The sequence below is a fragment of the Harmonia axyridis genome, chromosome X, assembly GCF_914767665.1.
Source record: "Harmonia axyridis chromosome X, icHarAxyr1.1, whole genome shotgun sequence".
NCBI lineage: Eukaryota > Metazoa > Arthropoda > Insecta > Coleoptera > Coccinellidae > Harmonia > Harmonia axyridis.
In genome coordinates, this window is record NC_059508.1 from 150,759 (window position 1) to 170,956 (window position 20,198).

The 20,198-nt window shown below is 33.0% G+C and overlaps 3 protein-coding genes across 5 annotated transcripts; 2 read left to right on the top strand and 1 right to left on the bottom strand.

The window, feature by feature from the left end:
* Positions 1-1,978: 1,978 nt before the first annotated feature.
* LOC123686023 (cytokine receptor) lies at positions 1,979-11,750 on the bottom strand. Its single transcript, XM_045625935.1, has 16 exons — positions 11,389-11,750; positions 9,742-9,876; positions 9,529-9,677; positions 9,347-9,470; positions 9,035-9,167; positions 8,244-8,422; positions 7,529-7,861; positions 7,163-7,465; positions 6,919-7,070; positions 5,962-6,271; positions 5,726-5,884; positions 5,319-5,491; positions 5,153-5,258; positions 4,931-5,092; positions 4,381-4,594; positions 1,979-4,176 (listed from the first exon to the last, which is right to left on the bottom strand). The coding sequence occupies exons 2-16, from the start codon at positions 9,851-9,853 to the stop codon at positions 3,300-3,302; spliced, it is 3,486 nt and encodes a 1,161-aa protein (XP_045481891.1). The 5' UTR covers positions 9,854-9,876; positions 11,389-11,750; the 3' UTR covers positions 1,979-3,299.
* Positions 11,751-13,620: 1,870 nt separating this feature from the next.
* LOC123686024 (elongation factor 1-alpha) lies at positions 13,621-16,079 on the top strand. The gene is made up of 3 exons (XM_045625936.1): positions 13,621-13,776; positions 14,368-15,127; positions 15,300-16,079. Exons 2-3 carry the CDS (start codon positions 14,375-14,377, stop codon positions 15,933-15,935), a joined length of 1,389 nt encoding a protein of 462 aa, XP_045481892.1. The 5' UTR covers positions 13,621-13,776; positions 14,368-14,374; the 3' UTR covers positions 15,936-16,079.
* Positions 16,080-17,198: 1,119 nt separating this feature from the next.
* Positions 17,199-20,074, top strand: LOC123686025 (elongation factor 1-alpha-like). 3 transcript variants are annotated; one of them, XM_045625938.1, is made up of 3 exons: positions 17,199-17,396; positions 18,390-19,149; positions 19,322-20,074. In XM_045625938.1, exons 2-3 carry the CDS (start codon positions 18,397-18,399, stop codon positions 19,955-19,957), a joined length of 1,389 nt encoding a protein of 462 aa, XP_045481894.1. In that variant the 5' UTR covers positions 17,199-17,396; positions 18,390-18,396; the 3' UTR covers positions 19,958-20,074. The 3 variants fall into 3 exon arrangements, with proteins under 3 accessions (XP_045481894.1, XP_045481896.1, XP_045481895.1); XM_045625940.1 differs by lacking the exon at positions 17,199-17,396 and adding an exon at positions 17,399-17,548; XM_045625939.1 differs by lacking the exon at positions 17,199-17,396 and adding an exon at positions 17,677-18,089.
* Positions 20,075-20,198: the final 124 nt, after the last annotated feature.

The following is a 20,198-nucleotide window of genomic DNA, read 5'->3' on the forward strand; positions in this document are numbered from 1 at the left end:
ACAAAAATAATACTAACATGAAAATATGCATAAATTTCAACAGTCGATTCTTAGAAAAAAAAAAACCGTTAACCACCGCCTGGCTACGCCCATGCTGTTACTCGCTTCGTGAAGTGTCGTTGCCTTTCGGTGACCATAGAAATAGTTGAGGTATTAGGAGTAACCTTCATAGAACCTTCTATGATTACTCCGAATACCTCCTCGCCTTCCTATGTTCCTAATACACAATTTCAGATATACGAAATGAGGAACAGGACCAGATCCATGGAATAATCGAGCAGGTATCTGATGGGTAACTTGAATGAATTTATGCATTGCTTTTTATTGCTTCTGCAGACATTTTACTCGGTAATTGTAGTATATACCTGAATTCCGATTTCATAGGATTTATATTAATTTAATTCGTAATTATTTTATGGAAAATTTTAAAATTTATGGTATTCTAAGATTCCAGTTTATGTGAACAATTATTTGATGTGTCGTTTATTAGTTACTTCTACAGACATTTCATATGCCTAAATTTAAATTTTTGTATTGAAGATCATTTGCACCAATGATTCTTTATTGTCATGGCTAAGAGAAAAGGAATTTTTATTTTCAATTAGGTGTATTGGCTGTGATTGAATACTGAAATAGAGAACCATGAATTATATCAATTTTTGAAAAATCATTTGCTCCAATGATTCTTTATTGTCATGGCTAAGAGAAAAGGAATTTTTATTTACAATAAGGTGTATAAGCTGTGATTGAATACTGAAATAGAGAACCATCAATTATATCAATTTTTGACAAATCATTTGCACCAATGATTCTTTACAGTCATGGCTAAGAGAGAAGGAATTTTTATTACAATTAGATGTATTGGCTGTGATTGTGTGGAATTTTTATTTGCAATTAGGTTTATTGGGTCTGATTGAAAACTAAAATAAAGAACCATCAATTATATCACTTTTTGAAGAATAATTACTATTATTCATTACATTATAATGCCGTGAGTCATCTACACACAATTCAATGAACCGCTACCAAATACGGGTAGAATTTTATAATCAATAGGTCTCATCCTCCGACAGGTTCGAATTCATTCATTTAGATGTCGCCATAGAACAAAAATTTTCAGGGGTTTGACTGGATATCATTTTCATCAAGTCTAGAATAAAGTCTTTCTTTTCTTGTAGAAACATTTTTCTACGCGAAATCGATACCAAATTAGAATTCTACAATTCACAAAAATAATACTAACATGAAAATATGCATGAATTTCAACAGTCGATTCTTAGAAAAAAAAACCCGTTAACCACCGCCTGGCTACGCCCATGCTGTTACTCGCTTCGTGAAGTGTCGTAGCCTTTCGTTGACCATAGAAATAGTTGAGGTATTAGGAGTAACCATGATAGAACCTTCTATGATTACTCCGAATACCTCCTCGCCTTCCTATGTTCCTAATACACAATTTCAGATTTACGAAACGAGGAACAGGACCAGATCCATGGACTAATCGAGCAGGTATCTGATGACTTGAATAAATGAATGTATTGCTTTTTATTGCTTCTGCAGACATTTTACTCTGTAATTGTAGTATATACCTGAATTCCGATTTCATAGGATTTATATTAATTTAATTCGTAATTATTTTATGGAAAATTTTAAAATTTATGGTATTCTAAGATTCCAGTTTATGTGAACAATCATTTGATGTGTCGTTTATTAGTTACTTCTACAGACATTTCATATGCCTAAATTTAAATTTTTGTATTGAAGATCATTTGCACCAATGATTCTTTATTGTCATGGCTAAGAGAAAAGGAATTTTTATTTTCAATCAGGTATATAAGCTGTGATTGAATACTGAAATAGAGAACCATCAATTATATCAATTTTTGAAAAATCATGTGCACCAATGATTCTTTAAAGATTGAGCTGTTATATTTTATTGTTCTGAGAATAACTAGGATCTGAAAAAATATCTACACCCACATCAATTCATGACATTTTTTATTTCTTAATGTATACAACACAAAATTGATTTAAAGTAATATGACCTCTTTGTTTCATTATAATTTATCAGCATAACCACTCTGAAATGAATTAAACGAACTAAGGAGAAAATGGGAGATAAATGAACTAGTTCGTTTTTTGAAATTTTTCTTTACTGAATTAGTACAGTTTTATAAATAAAACATGGTGATAATGACAACTTTTCAAGAATGTCTGTCCAAAAAACTGTCAATATTATATTTCAAAAAAAAAAAAAAAAACATGAAACGACTTCATATATTATGTTAGTGTTATTTTTTATAACGCTATATTATCTTAGCTACCCTTAAATTACAATTTGTGTGTTCATCGTGTTTCGTTCAAATGCACCATTTATTTGATAAATATAACAATTTAATGTTTTTTCTATCAATATTTTACCCTTCCAATAAATATAAAATTATAGAGTGAAATCTTAAATTAATCTAATGAATTTCAAAGTTCACTCAAAGTATCACAAAACATTCAAAGATTCATAAGCATCATTGACCAACAAATAATAAGACAATTTTTTGATAAATGTATGGATATATTTCAATCGGCCTATGATGCGAAATTTATATAATAAAAAAATATATTCCTGAAATATGCTTGTATAAAATGAGTATAGATAGACTTTCTGCCCTGACACCAACTTCTCACTACAATTAATTAATAAAAAAAATTCGAGATTACCAGAAGGTGCTTAAAACTTCAAATATCACTAAAATGACATTGCAACAGTTAAATCTCCTACCACAGTCGTCTGGCAAGTGAGAATAAAATAAAAAAAAAATTGGAAATATTCAAATATATCAGTCAAGGATTTAAGGCACATTTATCAAAATAGATAATAGAGGTGCAACACTTATAAACTGAAGAATTCCCGAGAATTTGTAGCCAAAAAAAATGTTCCAATCGGGCACTGTTCAAAGCAACGAAAAAAAAAAGTGAATTCATATAGGAACTACAAATAAAATAAAAAAATTATCACAACGCTTGGCACAAACTTAAAAGTTATAAATGGGTTTATTTTTCTTGAAAAAATGTGGCTGAAAATTCTCGAACAGAAGAATTCATCAAATCAAAATTTGATATGTACAATAAAAAATATAACATTATATAAAAGTAACAAATTCAATCTCTTTCTTACTATCGAGAGGCCTAAATAATTATGTCATATTTGTATTTAAAATGTACATGTCGTAATAGTTCCTCTTGAATTTCATCTAGAAAAAGGAAATAGTAAAAGATAACACTTAGAAGCTCACTTTTTCATTGATCTAATCTTCTTTTAAAGCTTTACTTTCGAATTGTCTATGTGGGACATAACCCTTAGGTTCCTTTTTAATTGGAGGAACATCTCCACCAATAGTCACATAGCCAGTTTTTGAATTCAAACTGAGAGCATTTTTCAACGAATTATCACCAGTAATCTTGATGTAGGAGTTATCGGTGGGACTAACTGTTTCCAAATCATCAGCAGAAATGCGTTCTTTATTGTTTCCGGTAGTAATGATATAAGCTGCATTTTTATCTGTTGGTAACGATTTGAAAGGGATGTAACTAGGATTAGCAGTTTTCAGAAGTTCCCCGGTTAATACATATGGAGCCGAAGAGGAGGTCTCTGACGGAGTATAAGACTGCTTGTCCATTACCGAAGGCAATGGTATGTACGTCGAATTGCCTTCAGAATTACCACCGAGGTCAATTCCTAAAACGCAGTAACTACTAGTAGACGAATTGCCCGCCCCAGTGTTGCCACCGTCCAAAGGAAGAACAAGGTAAGGCTTACTCATACTGGTAGGTCTGATATTTCTTTGTCTCAAAGATGTGGTAGCCAGATCGGAAACATCTTCGGCAGATGTTGTTTTGGGCTGTTCCGTTCCTGAATCTGAACTATTCGATATATTACTTGTAGCGTCGATTGAGCCTGTGGCAGAACTGCAACCACTGGAATCTACAACATTTCTGGCATTAGGTGAACCCTCCATCTTCTTCATAAGAAGGTGTTTTTCATCATCGGCAGCATGTTGGCCATCGGCGTCACTTCTTGGTTTCTGCGACCAACTCGATATATCCACTTCTATAGTTTCACTCTGGAGACCGAGTGGTAATTTCACTTCCACATCTTTCATTATTTTAACATGTCCGTATAATCTGAAAAACATACAGAAATCATAACTGATGCTAATTACAATTACAAAATTTTATATACTCTTCAAATCTGCTCAAAATTTTCAGTAACGTTTAGTGAAAGCATAACAAATTAATTGAATCCAACACGACGTCATAAGTGACGTCACTTGAAAGTAAAAATAATAAAGTGCTTTATGCAAAAAAATAGAAAGAATATTGACTCACCTTTTGAACAAGCAGGTCATACCAGATAAAAATAGAATTATGAGAGGTACCAACAAATAGATCGTATAATTTCCAGAAGATCTACAGTAGGATTCAACCTCATCACTCCATTTTCCATTGTAAACCTTGTCCCCATCCAAATTGATAGCACGTACAGAAACAAAGAAAGAATACACCTTTTCTTTTCCACAACTGTTGAAACCCCATTCTTGGCCTGAAAAAAAATTATATTATTCGAGGAAAAGTTGAAAATGAAACCAACACTTCCTTAATTGGAGGTACGAAAATGACAGATTTGTGGTGACATACCCCAAAGATTCCTCGGATCATTTTGAGAAAAATTAATAAAGATTTATTATTATTATTTGATACACTGGTATAATTATCACTAAATGTAGGACTACTAGAAACACTCTGTATCTCGAAAACAAAGTGTTTGCGGGGCCCATGTTTTTTAAGACTTTTTTCATGAAATTATCCAAGGAATCTCTCATTTTTGTTTGCACCTACAATATAGAAATATTCTGTATAATACATTTGTTGACTTTACCTGTTATGTTAATGACAGTGGTTTTATTTTCCTTGTCTTGTTTTTCTTTTATTTGCAATTCGTAATATTCGTTTCTACCATTTGGCTCTTGTGGACTATCCCAACTTATGAGGGTATAGGTAGCATTTTGACCTATGGAGGGTTTCCTTATCACACCAGGATCTGTAACAAATTCGAAGATAAACATAATAATAAAAATAAAAAGTACAAAATTTAACTTACATCCAATTTCTGTTTGAGTTCTTATTTCTCCAGAATGTTCTGAACAAGAAACAGTACAAGCTTGTACTGTTATCGTATAGTTTTTGAAGCTTGTTAGATTAGTGAGCTGAAATAAACAATTTTTAAGAAAATCCCGTTTTTTTTTCAAATTCTATCTCAATATTACCATTGCATACTGTATTTCTGCGTCTCTTATTGGATCTATGCGCTTTGAATCTTCATTGTAATTTATTTGGTAATACTTTAACAAGCCGTTCTTCTTTTTAGGAACAGCCCATCTGAGTGAGACAGAAGAGTTTGTTACATCAATAAGTTTCAATTTTTGAGGAGCAGTGGGAGCTGAAACATGCCATCAAGTCAAAAAATTTAAATATAAATTGTAAATAAAAAATATGAACATAAATGAAAAATAAAAAAAAATTGCATTTCATGTTCATTCATCAGACCAGGTAATTTTCAATTGGCCTAATAGGTATTCTTCAGCACTTGGTTTTATAAGAACTTTTGCAGATGATCTGAGTTTTTTTCAAAAAAAAAAAACTGTTTGAATTTCAACCTGTTTCAAAAACTCACCTGTTTCCAAGGTAGTTGACAGGAGTGGTTCACTACGTGCACTATATTTAGCGGAGTTAATTACTGCTGCAACTTGTAAACTGTAAGTAGTATATGGCGTTACATCTTGAATTACAAATGAGGATTCGGTGCTTGGAACCGTAGTGTTCTTTTCCGGTTCTGTAACAAAAATGATAGATCACAAAGTTGAAAACGATTTCAAATTAAAATAAAAAAAATTTATCGATTTAACTTACCTTTGCATTTCAAATTTTGCTCCGGCGACCAAATTGGACAATAGTAGATGATAAAACCGGTGACACTCTTATCCGAGCATCCGAAACTCCATTTTACCTTGATGTAGGTGGAACCTACATTCACTCTATAAAATTCATCGATTTTGCCAAAATTGTCTTTGTAATATAAATCAGTACAATGTGCCCATGTCATACCACTGCTGCCACGGTCAGTGTTGGCCGAAATAGCAAATTGGAATGTTTTATTACTCGGAATACGCTGATTGTGTACAGTACGATTGCTGGGGACAACAACCCAATCCAATTTACCCTGAAAAAGTCGAAAAAATGTTTTATGTAATATATCTGACTACTCGACACTCATTCAATCTAACACCAGAACAGCCATACTCAATCTTTTTTTACCTTGTTGCTAATATTTCGATGGCTTTATGTTAACAAATACCCAAGCTTATTGTATGACATCTACGATTCATTTATTTCGATTACCATTTACCGCTAAAGCCATCTATTTCAAAACTGCGGAAGCAAAGTTGTACACCAATAGTAACAGAGTTAAATTGTCGTATTTACACAGTAATATGACAATTAAATATATAATCAGCTAAAGAAACAAACCCAAGAATCCATCGAAAAATATGAGATACGCATTCTCGCTAAGAAGACTACACAGGTGTAGGTAGTACCTAATAGTGTCCTGTGTGCACGCAATGAGGAAGAAAACAAGAGTAAATGAGTGAATAATAATACCGTTGTTTTTGCTTAATTTTGAACCCTTATTTGTGATGCTACTTGTGAAAATTGTGATACTGGTCGATGACGTGGCTCGGGCCGCATGAAAAGAACAAAAGGGCCGCAAGTTGAGTATGGCTGCACTAGAACATTCTGTATCCAAATTTACCCATTTCGAATTGAATCGATATTTTACAAAATAAACTGACAGATAGATCGACTTACAGTACAAGGAGGCCTTTCTCTTTCATCATTACACCAGAATATCGTGTAGTTCTTAATGTGTTGGTGAATTTCCATTTTTGGTGGCTGCCAAGACAGACGATAATACCCTGAATCCAATAATTCCTTCCTAAGTTTCCTGGGTTCTCGGGCACCTGAAGGCCACCAAAGATTTGAAATGATATCGTACGAATCACAATTTGAACACTAACATGTGATTTTTTAATAAAAATTTAATCAAACTTACAGTCCTGATGCGATGGAATTCGAACAACTGAATAATTTTTGGAAAATCCCATCTCGTTTTTGGATCTTATTTTGAAGGTATAACTTCTGCGAGGTGATAAACGTTCATAGAGTAAATATGCATTTTCCGTTGAATTCTCCACTTCTTCATCGCCCTGAAGTTTTACCACATAAGTGAAATTCTCCCCGTTTCTTTTTTCCTCTGGAACGTGGGACCAATAAATTCTAACATTTCTATCGGAATTGTTTCCATACGTCAAGATTTCGAAACTTCCAAGATTTGTTCTGGGAGCTTCATCAGGCTCTGAAATTTCAGAAGAAAATCATGAAATGACTATTTTTTGATAAGGCAAATAAGGGGACTTACTTTTGCTAGCGGTGAGGACAGTTATAGAAGCATTGTCTGACCATCTGCTTTCATCATTTGGATCAGCCACAGCAGATCTCAAAGAAACTCTGATATCGTAATAAGCATGTGCGAATTCTAAATTCCTGAGTTCGTATTTAATTGTAGAGTCTCCTTTAGTGTAATTAATGGGACTACTTTTCCATTCTTTAGTACCATAAGAACATTGATAAAGCACCCTAAAGTGGAGGCCACTGTTGAAAACTTGGAGAGTAGATGGGATAGACCATGATAAACCAACTGAATTCCAAGATTTACTGGTTACTTTTAAGTTTTCTGGTCTGTTTGGTATCACTGAAATATGAATAAATCGTTTGAATAGACAAAAAGTTTATTCTCATAGAGAATGACCAACATATTTGTGAAAATAACCTATTTCAACTCTTTTCCAACAAACAGTAAGAATGAAAATCAAAAAATATCAACAAAGTAACCTTATCTTAGACGAACTTTGCCACTAGTCAAATAAATTCATCAAATAAAACTGTTTCCAATTAACAATGAAAATCTGAAGAATTTCAACAAGGTAGCCTAACCTTAAAGTAAATTTTGAAGTCATGAAAATTGATTAAATTAAACTCTCTTTCAACTAAGATGAAGAATAAAAAACCAAAGGTAATCGACAACTTTTAGAATATTCAAGATATTGATTCTATTTTCAAAAATCAGAACTCACCATGTTTAAAATGTTTGAATTTCACTATAGGCATACTGTAGTTTCCGAATGTATTGTTTGCTGTAAGTCTAAAATAGTATGTTGGCAAGTTTTGTCTGTATATTGGACCAGTGCTCAGGCTCCAAGTGCACTTCATTTCTGATCCTTCTCCTTCTTCAATTTTTGGACATTCATATTGTCTAGAAATAAAAAAAAATAATCAACAACTTATATTATTATATTATATAAATTTTAATGTGCCTATTTTGATGGCACAAGCTATCAAATTAAAAATTATTGAAAAGCCCTAGTGTTAGTGTCTGCCATCTGGAGTAAATTTATTCAAGGGATAAAAGTAGAGCTCAGAATAGTTAGAAAATTAAGGCATAGCGTAGAAGAGGTTAACAGTCAGTTTTCCTTTGTCAAGTTTGAAAAATTTTTATTAATGAAGAAATGATTAATTAATGATAAATTTATAAGTGAAATTTATAATGGTTTCTTATCATTTTCCGGGAAAAATCAATAATAGATGATACTACTTCCACTACCCAGAAGTAATATTAAGAAGTGTTTATCTGTTTCAATTCTAATACGATAAGAGATTTCAACCTTGAATTTCTTATCAAAACACTTAACCAATTGTAACATCTAATCAACATTACCAAGAATATATTTTAGCATTTGTTGAATCCAACAGAAGATGAATGGGCATCAAATACATAGAATTATTAAGCAGTTAAAATGCTTAATGATTGGTCAAGTTAATTGAAGTATTGCGATTCCACAAATTGTATAAAAATAAATTCACTTACTCCAACAGTGGATCTGAAGAATAAGTCAGATTATATGAAGTGAACACATGATTTTGTGGAGCAGTCCATCTGCACGTCAAGTTATCCAAATTTTCACTTATACACCTGAAGTCTGTTATTTCTTGAGGGGGTACTGAAAAAATTTTTTTTGGAATTCATTCAAATACATTAACATTAAGTTAATTCATGATGAAGTTTGGTCCCAATTAATTTTTCCAAACGTTTAAATATAATTGCAATAAAGAAAGATTAGATTGAACTTGACAATGAGAAATAAAATTTAAAAAAATAAATAATATTATTTAAACTTACCTCCAACATAGACAAAATTTGCACATATGTATTCCTTTTGGTACATACACCGATAATATTGTTTACTTCCAAAGAAAGGTTTTTCAACATGAAGCTTAATTGTTGTTTCATTTACGACATTAATCTGTAAAAGGACATGCTTTAGGTGGTTATGAAATTTATTGAAATAGTGTTCATCTCACCATCTTGCTAATATCAAAATTGTTCATAGCAAATGTCAAATGACGGCTTGGATTAGGACCAAGGGATTTTGTTTCATTTTCATTCAAACTACAATATATATCTAGAGGTTCCCCATACCTTACAGTTATGTCACCATTTGGTACAGTATCTAAAAAAAATGTTAAACATAAATCTGTGTTTTTGTGTGTTCACAACATAAATTTAATACTTACAGCCCTTTGAGGGAATGCCATTCAAGCAGTTTTGATCACTGACTACAAACTCAAAACTAAACAAAGCTACTATGAATATAAGGCAGGGTGTCAATCTTGAAGAAATACCCATTGTTATTGGTTGCTGTTACTCAACTGAAATAAAATACAATAAAAATTTCACTGAAGAAAAACAATGAAGCTATTGTCAATATTTATTGATATGATACAGGGGTTTCTCAGACTTTGGAACTAATGAATCAATTAGAAAATTATCTTTGGATTTGTTCCAATGGATAGTGTGCCAAAATTTTGAGATTGCTTGTAAAAATCCAGTCTTATCATTTCTTTTATCTAATATAACACTTCTGTAAATCTTTTTTTTTTTCATAATTTTAATATCACCTTCCATAAAGAAGTATACCAGATTATCTTAATTTCAAATAATCCAAAGCATATTGAATTTAAAACTTCCACAGCTTTAATGAACTAAAAGCAGAAACAACTCCTAGTAGTTGACTGGATCTTTTTTCAATGTCAAAAGGAATTCTAGGAAGCCCTAATGTTATAGAATTTTCAAAAATTTATTGTTATCTAAGACATGAAAAAAAGATAAGTAACAAAACTAACTTGTTCCGCAATAAATCAAAGAGAACATTATTCCATAAATTCAACATTGTATTCAATGTCGTAGGAAACAATACTTGAAAAAATGAAATATATCTGGATGAATAGTCTGGATAATTTTCAATGAAAATAGGTGAAAGAATATATTTTTTATCAATTAACATATTCAACTATGTGAAAAGCGTAATGTTATCAAGAAATGATAAGTTATAATCAATCGAGTTCTTGGAACATTTCAATACACTCATTTAAACGGATAATAGATGTTTTTCCATTGAATGGTTAATAGATATTTTTTCAGACATTATTCGAAGTATATTAAATCTCCAGAAGTAGAAGTCATTATCATCGATTGTTCATAGGAAGAATTTATTCGGTGAATCAGTAAAAACGTTTCATCGATAACAATTGAAATGTCATTATCCTTTGTTCTCTCTATTATGATACTGATAGGAAAAAGCTTTAACAATTGAAAACGAAGTAATGAATAAGCAGGATATGTATACATAACACTCAACATTTTCTTTAATTCCAATTACTTGATATTTATAATAACAATTGAAAATATTTTTAATGTAACATGGCTCAGTAATAAACTCATACAACTTTTTATTTATAGGGGAGAAAGTATTTTTAAGGCCTTGGAAAAAATTTCTGTACAGTACCTTAGTGTAAATTTGATTTAGATATCTTTCACTTTACAAAAGTATCACCATATTAATTGTATTATTCAAATGCGAAGGTGAAATTCAATTGAAAGTAGCAAGGAATGCCCCAACAATTTTTATAACATCTTTTTGAACAGATGAGTTGAAATATGCAATTTCCATTAGGTTAAATTATTTATGGACTGAACATATAACAAGCCAATACCACTGTAATGTTGGAATCAATAAATATTTATTTATTTCATCATAGCTTAGAAGGTACACCGCTTAGAAACTGAAGATACATTTTTATTATTCCAGGAAGGCTAAGTTCACGAAAATGTAAACAAATGATTTTCACGTATCTTTCAATGTAAGTATATTAACCACTCACCTGAAAATCATCCGCATTTTCATTTTATTAACGACTTTTAGACAAATATCAATATCCACACTAAAACTCTTAGCTCATGCAAGTAGCTGAATTGAATATTGAAACGACCATTTTTGTCAGCAATACTTGGAAATGATAATACGTAGACTGGTCTTTAATGGTTCAACTAAGAGTTTTGAAGCACTATCACTAATTACTGGTATATCTTGGAGATGAGGATTTATGATAACGTAAAGAATATGTTTGATATATTTCCAAAAGATAATAACGTTGGTATTTTAACTTATTATTATTATTATTTCGATTAGCTTATCGTATGACAGAAAAGCAGATTGACATTACGCAACAAAGATGGCTACGCTAAAAGATTTATTTACATAGATAAAGTAACACACATTTTCTCTTTTTCTTCTAGTCACCGGTAATTTTTGTTTTTTTTTAATACTTTCAGATTTTTTTTTTTACAGACTGACCAGAAATCAAAATAAGATAATTTTAATTTCCAAATCTTATTTGAATTAAATCCGAATCACACACAATACGGTAGTTTGTAATTTGGGTTGCCTAACCTGAAATTTGGGATAATTCAATTGAAATAATAATTTCGTATTTCATTACATTATATCAACTATGATTTTATAATTCTGAAATTTCCTAAAGCACGAAAGGATTATTAGCTATTATAGCACAACAAACTATTCATGAATAAGGATTTATTATTTTTTCTTGATATCAAATGGAATCACATCCCACCAATCATTAACTATATCTACATCGTTTTTCCATTTCGATCTATACAAAATTAATTCGAACTATGAACATTTTTTCTCAATTTTTTTTGCTTGTATAAATCGAAATTCAATCCTTACATTGTCGCCAAACAAAACAATAGAAACATGTGCTTTAGCCCATTATGGAATTTTTACCTGATGAGGGTGGCAATATAGCCCTTAAATAATAGGCCATGCAAAATGTGTGAGTTTGTATAGCCGTTCTTAGAATTCCATTCTGCTTCTACACATGGAATGAATTTCAGGAAATATCTGGGAATTGAAACAATAATTGTAAGAAATGGATAGAAAAGCGACAGCAAAATTTTAATAGCGAATTATATTATATACTACTCAAATTTCATTTGAATATCTTGTGAAAAAAAGGTGCTATGAGAAAAAAAACTTGAAAAAAAAATCGAAATTTAACACCCCACCTCGACAAGAAAAGCGTTTATAGCATTTGTTTTTCGTGTAATGATCCGAAGAATCAGTCATTTTCATTTGTAGGTACTTCCAATTTAGGACAAAATCTATCTACAAGAAAAAGTGTAAAAGAAAGTATTCAGAAAATTTAAAAAATATATTGAGTAACCAATTAAAATTGCAATAATATTGTTATCAATCCAGTATAGAGGGTGTTCCTTGATTGGAGGTACAAAGAAAAATGGGAGATTTCTTGGATAATTTCAAGAAAACCATAAACATGGTCCAGCAAAAGCTTTGTTTTCGAGATGGGCATAGAAGGTGTTTCTTATAGTCATATTTTTTTGTGGTGATTATGCCAGTGTATCAAATTTTTATTATTCTTCGCAACAGATTGGGTAAACTTATAATCAATATATTATCATAACTTACTTGATTTTTATAATAATTTGAACTTTCCTGAGAATTACTGAAGAATTTGTTGAAATTTTTTCTCAAAGTTGAAAGCAGATATGACAAAACTATAAAATACCAAAAAGTATAGTACTGGACCTAAGTTAATTTTAACATTTTCATAAACTACCAGTGGTCCACCAAAAAAAAGTTCTGGAAGAAAGAAGCGGCCACTGTTCCATAAAAAATATCACCCTGTAGATTATTATTTGCATTTGAAATTAGCATGTCACATAATGAAAACTTCAAATTCGAATATCTATGCCAAATTTAACTTCAATATCTTGTGAAGGGAAGGCGCCATGAAAAAAAAATTCATCCCCAATTTAGGAACAGTCTGTATATATTTCGATCATATCCACTTCTTGAATATGTTCCAAAGGAATCTTGGGAGATATTTCAATGAAATATTACTCAATTTTTTTCTTATAAGAATCTCCATTATAAGCACCCGTTAGTATGAAAATAATTGAAGTAAGGATTATGATATAGGATTAGCGAACGCGCCATTGTTTGAAATCCTTGTCGTAGCGCGTAGCCATTTCCGTTCCGGCGAATTCTAGCTACGCGTAGCAGTCATATAGGACGTTTTAATTTGGTAAAGCTGCTCACATATCAGTCTCTTCCTTTTTAAACTCGATCGCCGTATAGTGTGGTTGCAGTTTGTTTCCGTTGGTTACACAGTGTTCCTATAAGTTAGGTCCTTTGTTAACTGTTGCATTTATTTTTATTCCAAACAGTAAGTAAATATTTCTTTGCATTCTATAACAAATATAATATTACCGGCGTTGAATGAACCTGCCTTTAGCCTTAAATCACGTGTAACCAAGCGCCGATCCCGGTGTCGGCCATATGTTGCAATATTACTCACAAATATTTATTGTACTAAGTATTTTATCTTTTCTTATTAGATTTTCTGCGCGTTTCAGCTGTAAATTTATTTCTTATAAGAACAATTTTGGGTGCGTTCGAGAATAAGGTCCACGTGGTGACCCGTCTCTTCAGCCATTTTTCTTTTGATGACGTACTTTCAAATTATTTAATTTACTCAACAGGTGATGCTTTTTCCTTCTAAAATGATTTTCGTGACTAATACTTTCAATTGCATCTTCTAAACATTTTTTTGCAGCTGAGATTTTTTGTTCATCCATGCGGAACTGAGCATCACTCTGATGCTTTCATTCTTTCCATTGGACCTTATTCGTTCCCAATTAATATACTCAACCTTTGTCCGTAGATTTCAATTGAATCATCTCCGGTAGATTTATTCTTATACTGTTATCGTTTAGGGCGTAGTTTCTGCGAGTTCTCATTGTATTTTTTTTTTCAGGTTCAAAATGGGTAAAGAAAAGACTCATATCAACATTGTCGTCATTGGACACGTAGATTCTGGTAAATCTACAACCACCGGTCACTTGATCTACAAATGCGGTGGTATCGACAAACGTACCATCGAAAAGTTCGAGAAAGAAGCCCAGGAAATGGGAAAAGGTTCTTTCAAATATGCGTGGGTACTTGACAAACTTAAGGCTGAACGTGAACGTGGTATCACCATCGATATCGCTTTATGGAAATTCGAAACCTCCAAATACTATGTAACCATCATCGATGCCCCTGGACACAGAGATTTCATCAAAAACATGATCACCGGAACATCTCAAGCCGATTGCGCTGTATTGATTGTAGCCGCTGGTACTGGTGAATTCGAAGCTGGTATCTCAAAGAACGGACAAACTCGTGAACACGCTCTACTCGCCTTCACTTTGGGTGTGAAACAACTCATCGTTGGTGTCAACAAGATGGATTCCACCGAACCACCATACAGTGAATCTCGTTTCGAGGAAATCAAAAAGGAAGTATCTTCTTACATCAAGAAGATCGGTTACAATCCAGCTGCTGTTGCTTTTGTGCCAATCTCTGGATGGCACGGAGACAACATGTTGGAAGCTTCCACCAAAATGCCATGGTTCAAGGGATGGGCTATCGAACGTAAAGAAGGAAAGGCTGACGGTAAATGCTTGATTGAAGCTCTTGACGCTATTCTTCCTCCATCTCGTCCAACTGAAAAACCCCTTCGTCTTCCACTCCAGGTAAGAACACAACTCTATTCACTTGTGGTAATTTTCATATTTAATGATGATCACAACATTATGAAATTTGTTAATGATTCGTTTTATTGGCTTAATCTTTTCTGAATTTATGGAAATCATTAACGTTTCTATCTGGCCTAATTAAAATGTTCTAATTGGTTTTTCTTTCCAGGACGTCTACAAAATTGGTGGTATTGGAACAGTACCAGTAGGTCGTGTTGAAACAGGAGTATTGAAACCAGGTACCGTTGTTGTGTTCGCCCCAGCCAACATCACCACTGAAGTAAAGTCTGTTGAAATGCACCACGAAGCTCTCCAAGAAGCTGTACCCGGTGACAACGTTGGTTTCAACGTTAAAAACGTATCAGTCAAGGAATTGCGTCGTGGTTATGTCGCTGGAGACTCCAAGAACAACCCACCCAAAGGAGCATCAGACTTCACTGCCCAAGTTATCGTATTGAACCACCCTGGTCAAATCAGCAACGGATACACTCCAGTGTTGGATTGCCACACTGCTCACATCGCCTGCAAGTTTGCCGAAATCAAAGAAAAGGTCGACCGTCGTTCAGGAAAGACGACAGAAGAAAACCCCAAGGCTATCAAATCTGGAGATGCTGCCATCGTAAACTTGGTACCCTCCAAGCCTATGTGCGTAGAATCCTTCCAGGAATACCCCCCTCTTGGACGTTTTGCTGTCCGTGACATGAGGCAAACAGTTGCTGTAGGTGTCATCAAGAGCGTTTGCTTCAAAGATGCCGGAGCTGGCAAAGTCACGAAAGCCGCAGAAAAAGCAACAAAGAAGAAGTAGTTCAGTTTTTATGGAAATTTTTAAAATATTTCATACTACATTTTGCAATAAAACTGGAGTTATTTTATATGTAATGACTTTTGTGATCTAGCTATTTTTTGACTCTCCAAATTAAAATCTAATAAAACTGATTTTTAATTGAAATTTTCGTTTCCTTATTCCTTCCAGAAAGTTCCTTAGGAAAGGTATTTTAAAAATATAATAAATTTCCAATAGATCTATGAAACAATATGAACAATAATAATAGATTGGTATATCTCCAAAATTGAGGTCATAATATATTTTCAAACTATATTTGACTAGGGAATGAAAGTATGTTATTGAAAAGATAATACTTAGAGCATATATTTTTGGTTAAAAGCTGATTCTGCTATAAATCTATTTCAATGAGGCCTTTGGAGTTGTGATTATTACTGTCGATTGAAAAAAATGAGTATTGCATATTAATAGAGATATTTTCCAACAATCTACTGAGCCTGTGCATTTTAAGAATAGATGTCGACTCTTTTCAATATATATATTTTTGAATATTTGTGTACTCTGATGAGTACCGAAAATTTAATTGAATGAACTTCATGGGAATAAAAGATTTTTTTATTTTCAAAGTAATCGACGTATTCGTAATAGAGGCTGTTCTTCCACCAAAAAAACATGAAATATTGAATAGCAGTTTCATGTCACTCCTGCCGTGCGAATTTTTTCAAATATAATTTTATTTTATAAATATTTCATATTTGTCGAAGGAAAAAACACGAGTCAGTATTCAATAAGAAACGGAACGCATTTTTCGTAATATTGAAAATAATTTGGTGGAAGAACTTAAGAACCATATTGGCATTGATTTGACGTAAAAGATTCAAAGGAACTTCCACCAAAAAACATAATATATCAAACAGCATTTACATAATATCGCTTTTGCTGTGTGATTTTTTTTACATAGTAGTTAATTTTACAAATAATTCATAGTTTTCCAATGGAAAAACATAAGAGTTTGTGTTAAATAGAGGTTACAGCGCATTTTACCTAATGTCGGAAAAAATTTGGTGAAAGAATTTTTATATTGACATTGATTTGACGTAATTCTGCATTTGCTTATCGTGACATAGATAAAAGTATGCATAGATTTAATAATTTCCTTTTAAAATTTGTTCAATATTCAACTGATAATAAAAAATATTCAATTTACACCGGCCGGTTATTGATTTAACCAATAGTTTTGGTTTTTAGGACAGATGGTACGATCCACAAGTCACTTTTTATACACTGCGCATGTGTTAAACCCTAGAATAATAGATTTTATTACCTGTGGGAACAAACTTTACAATTTTGGGTTGCAGGACATCCCGTATAAACGCGAGCGCAAAAGCACAAGCCCCCAGTTTTGTTCTGTTGCTAGTACAATTTAGATTGTACGTTAGTTTGGCCATTTTCTAGATTCCGCATTTATTTTCATTCCAATCTGTAAGTAATGATTCATTGTATGCATGCATTTATTCCCTGAACTCTTATTTTCGTTTTTTGAATTATTATGTTGCAGTCCGCAGCATCCACGTGTTCTTATAAGATTTATATCAGTATCTAATTGGAATCGCCGCGTAGGTTATTTCCTTTCGGTAATCTGAAAATTTTCTTATAAGATATAAATTATTTAGACCGTATAAACTATTCGTTATTAACCTACTCTAATATATATTATGATAATTCTCAAGTTGAATGGTATTTTTCATTCCTAAAGTAGTATTTATTTTAATGTCCACATGGTAACTTTGTGCCATTTTGTTTTTACAAACCTAATGGAGATATCTATTGAAATTTATAGAATTATTTCTATCTCAGTGAACATATTTTCTTTATATCGCATAATATTTTTTACAGTGTTTTGTTGACTTGCCGTAGAGATTTTGAAATTCTATAAATTTTTCCACCCATCTAAATTTTTGTCATTTGATTAATTTTTCCTCGGCGTGCTTTCTTTCATGACAATTTTTCATTCTAACTATTAGTTATATCATAGATAAGTAGATAATAATATTCCTCACAATTTGGGCAATTCACATTATTATTCCATTCCTAAATTCGATCGATTTTTTTTTCACATTTACTACTCGATTGATGTTAGAGAAATCGGAGACATTGTTGAAACGATCCCTTATGGTAACTAGTAATAGTTTTTTTTTCTGTATAGCTTATTTCCTAGGTTGTAGTGAATAAGGTATTTCTTACTATCGTAATATTTATTTGTTCGGCAAATTCTCCGTTGTCTAGCAGCCTGTAAAAAATTATATGAGCACATGCTACTACCCAGGTGTATTCATGCCGATATATACTAATAGTTTTTATTGAGCGTCTTTTTGGTTCGAATAATAATTATAGAAATATCTGACGAATATTTTCCACATCTTTATTAGTATTGAGAAATTCGACGTTGGAGTTTAATAAAAAAAATTTTTCCAGATACAAAATGGGTAAAGAAAAGACTCATATCAACATTGTCGTCATTGGACACGTAGATTCTGGTAAATCTACAACCACCGGTCACTTGATCTACAAATGCGGTGGTATCGACAAACGTACCATCGAAAAGTTCGAGAAAGAAGCCCAGGAAATGGGAAAAGGTTCTTTCAAATATGCGTGGGTACTTGACAAACTTAAGGCTGAACGTGAACGTGGTATCACCATCGATATCGCTTTATGGAAATTCGAAACCTCCAAATACTATGTAACCATCATTGATGCCCCTGGACACAGAGATTTCATCAAAAACATGATCACCGGAACATCTCAAGCCGATTGCGCTGTATTGATTGTAGCCGCTGGTACTGGTGAATTCGAAGCTGGTATCTCAAAGAACGGACAAACTCGTGAACACGCTCTACTCGCCTTCACTTTGGGTGTGAAACAACTCATCGTTGGTGTCAACAAGATGGATTCCACCGAACCACCATACAGTGAATCTCGTTTCGAGGAAATCAAAAAGGAAGTATCTTCTTACATCAAGAAGATCGGTTATAATCCAGCTGCAGTTGCTTTTGTACCAATCTCTGGATGGCACGGAGACAACATGTTGGAAGCTTCCACCAAAATGCCATGGTTCAAGGGATGGGCTATCGAACGTAAAGAAGGAAAGGCTGACGGTAAATGCTTGATTGAAGCTCTTGACGCTATTCTTCCTCCATCTCGTCCAACTGAAAAACCCCTTCGTCTTCCACTCCAGGTAAGAACACTGCTCAATTCACTGGCGGTAATTTTCATATTTAATGATGATCACAACATTATGAAATTTGTTAATGATTCATTTTATTGGCTTAATCTTTTCTGAGTTTATGGAAATCATTAACGTTTCTATCTGACCTAATTAAAATTTTCTAATTGGTTTTTCTTTCCAGGACGTCTACAAAATTGGTGGTATTGGAACAGTACCAGTAGGTCGTGTTGAAACAGGAGTATTGAAACCAGGTACCGTTGTTGTGTTCGCCCCAGCCAACATCACCACTGAAGTAAAGTCTGTTGAAATGCACCACGAAGCTCTCCAAGAAGCTGTACCCGGTGACAACGTTGGTTTCAACGTTAAAAACGTATCAGTCAAGGAATTGCGTCGTGGTTATGTCGCTGGAGACTCCAAGAACAACCCACCCAGAGGAGCATCAGACTTCACTGCCCAAGTTATCGTATTGAACCACCCTGGTCAAATCAGCAACGGATACACTCCAGTGTTGGATTGCCACACTGCTCACATCGCCTGCAAGTTTGCCGAAATCAAAGAAAAGGTCGACCGTCGTTCAGGAAAGACGACAGAAGAAAACCCCAAGGCTATCAAATCTGGAGATGCTGCCATCGTTAACTTGGTACCCTCCAAGCCTATGTGCGTAGAATCCTTCCAGGAATACCCCCCACTTGGACGTTTTGCTGTCCGTGACATGAGGCAAACAGTTGCTGTAGGTGTCATCAAGAGCGTTTGCTTCAAAGATGCCGGAGCTGGCAAAGTCACGAAAGCCGCAGAAAAAGCAACAAAGAAGAAGTGATCCATTGTCTGGATATTTCCAGAGGAGTTATTTTATATGTAATGACTTGAATGTGATCTCAGATATTTTTAACATCTGTAAATTGATGCAAGACCTAATAAAGTAGGTTTACACTGAGTTTATTCTATGAGCAATTTTACCCAATCCTATTTTTTCACAGTTCTTGAATTATATTTAGCAATAATTCGATGGCCATTTGTTTGTTTATAAACAATAAAGGACTGTTACTACTACTACTACT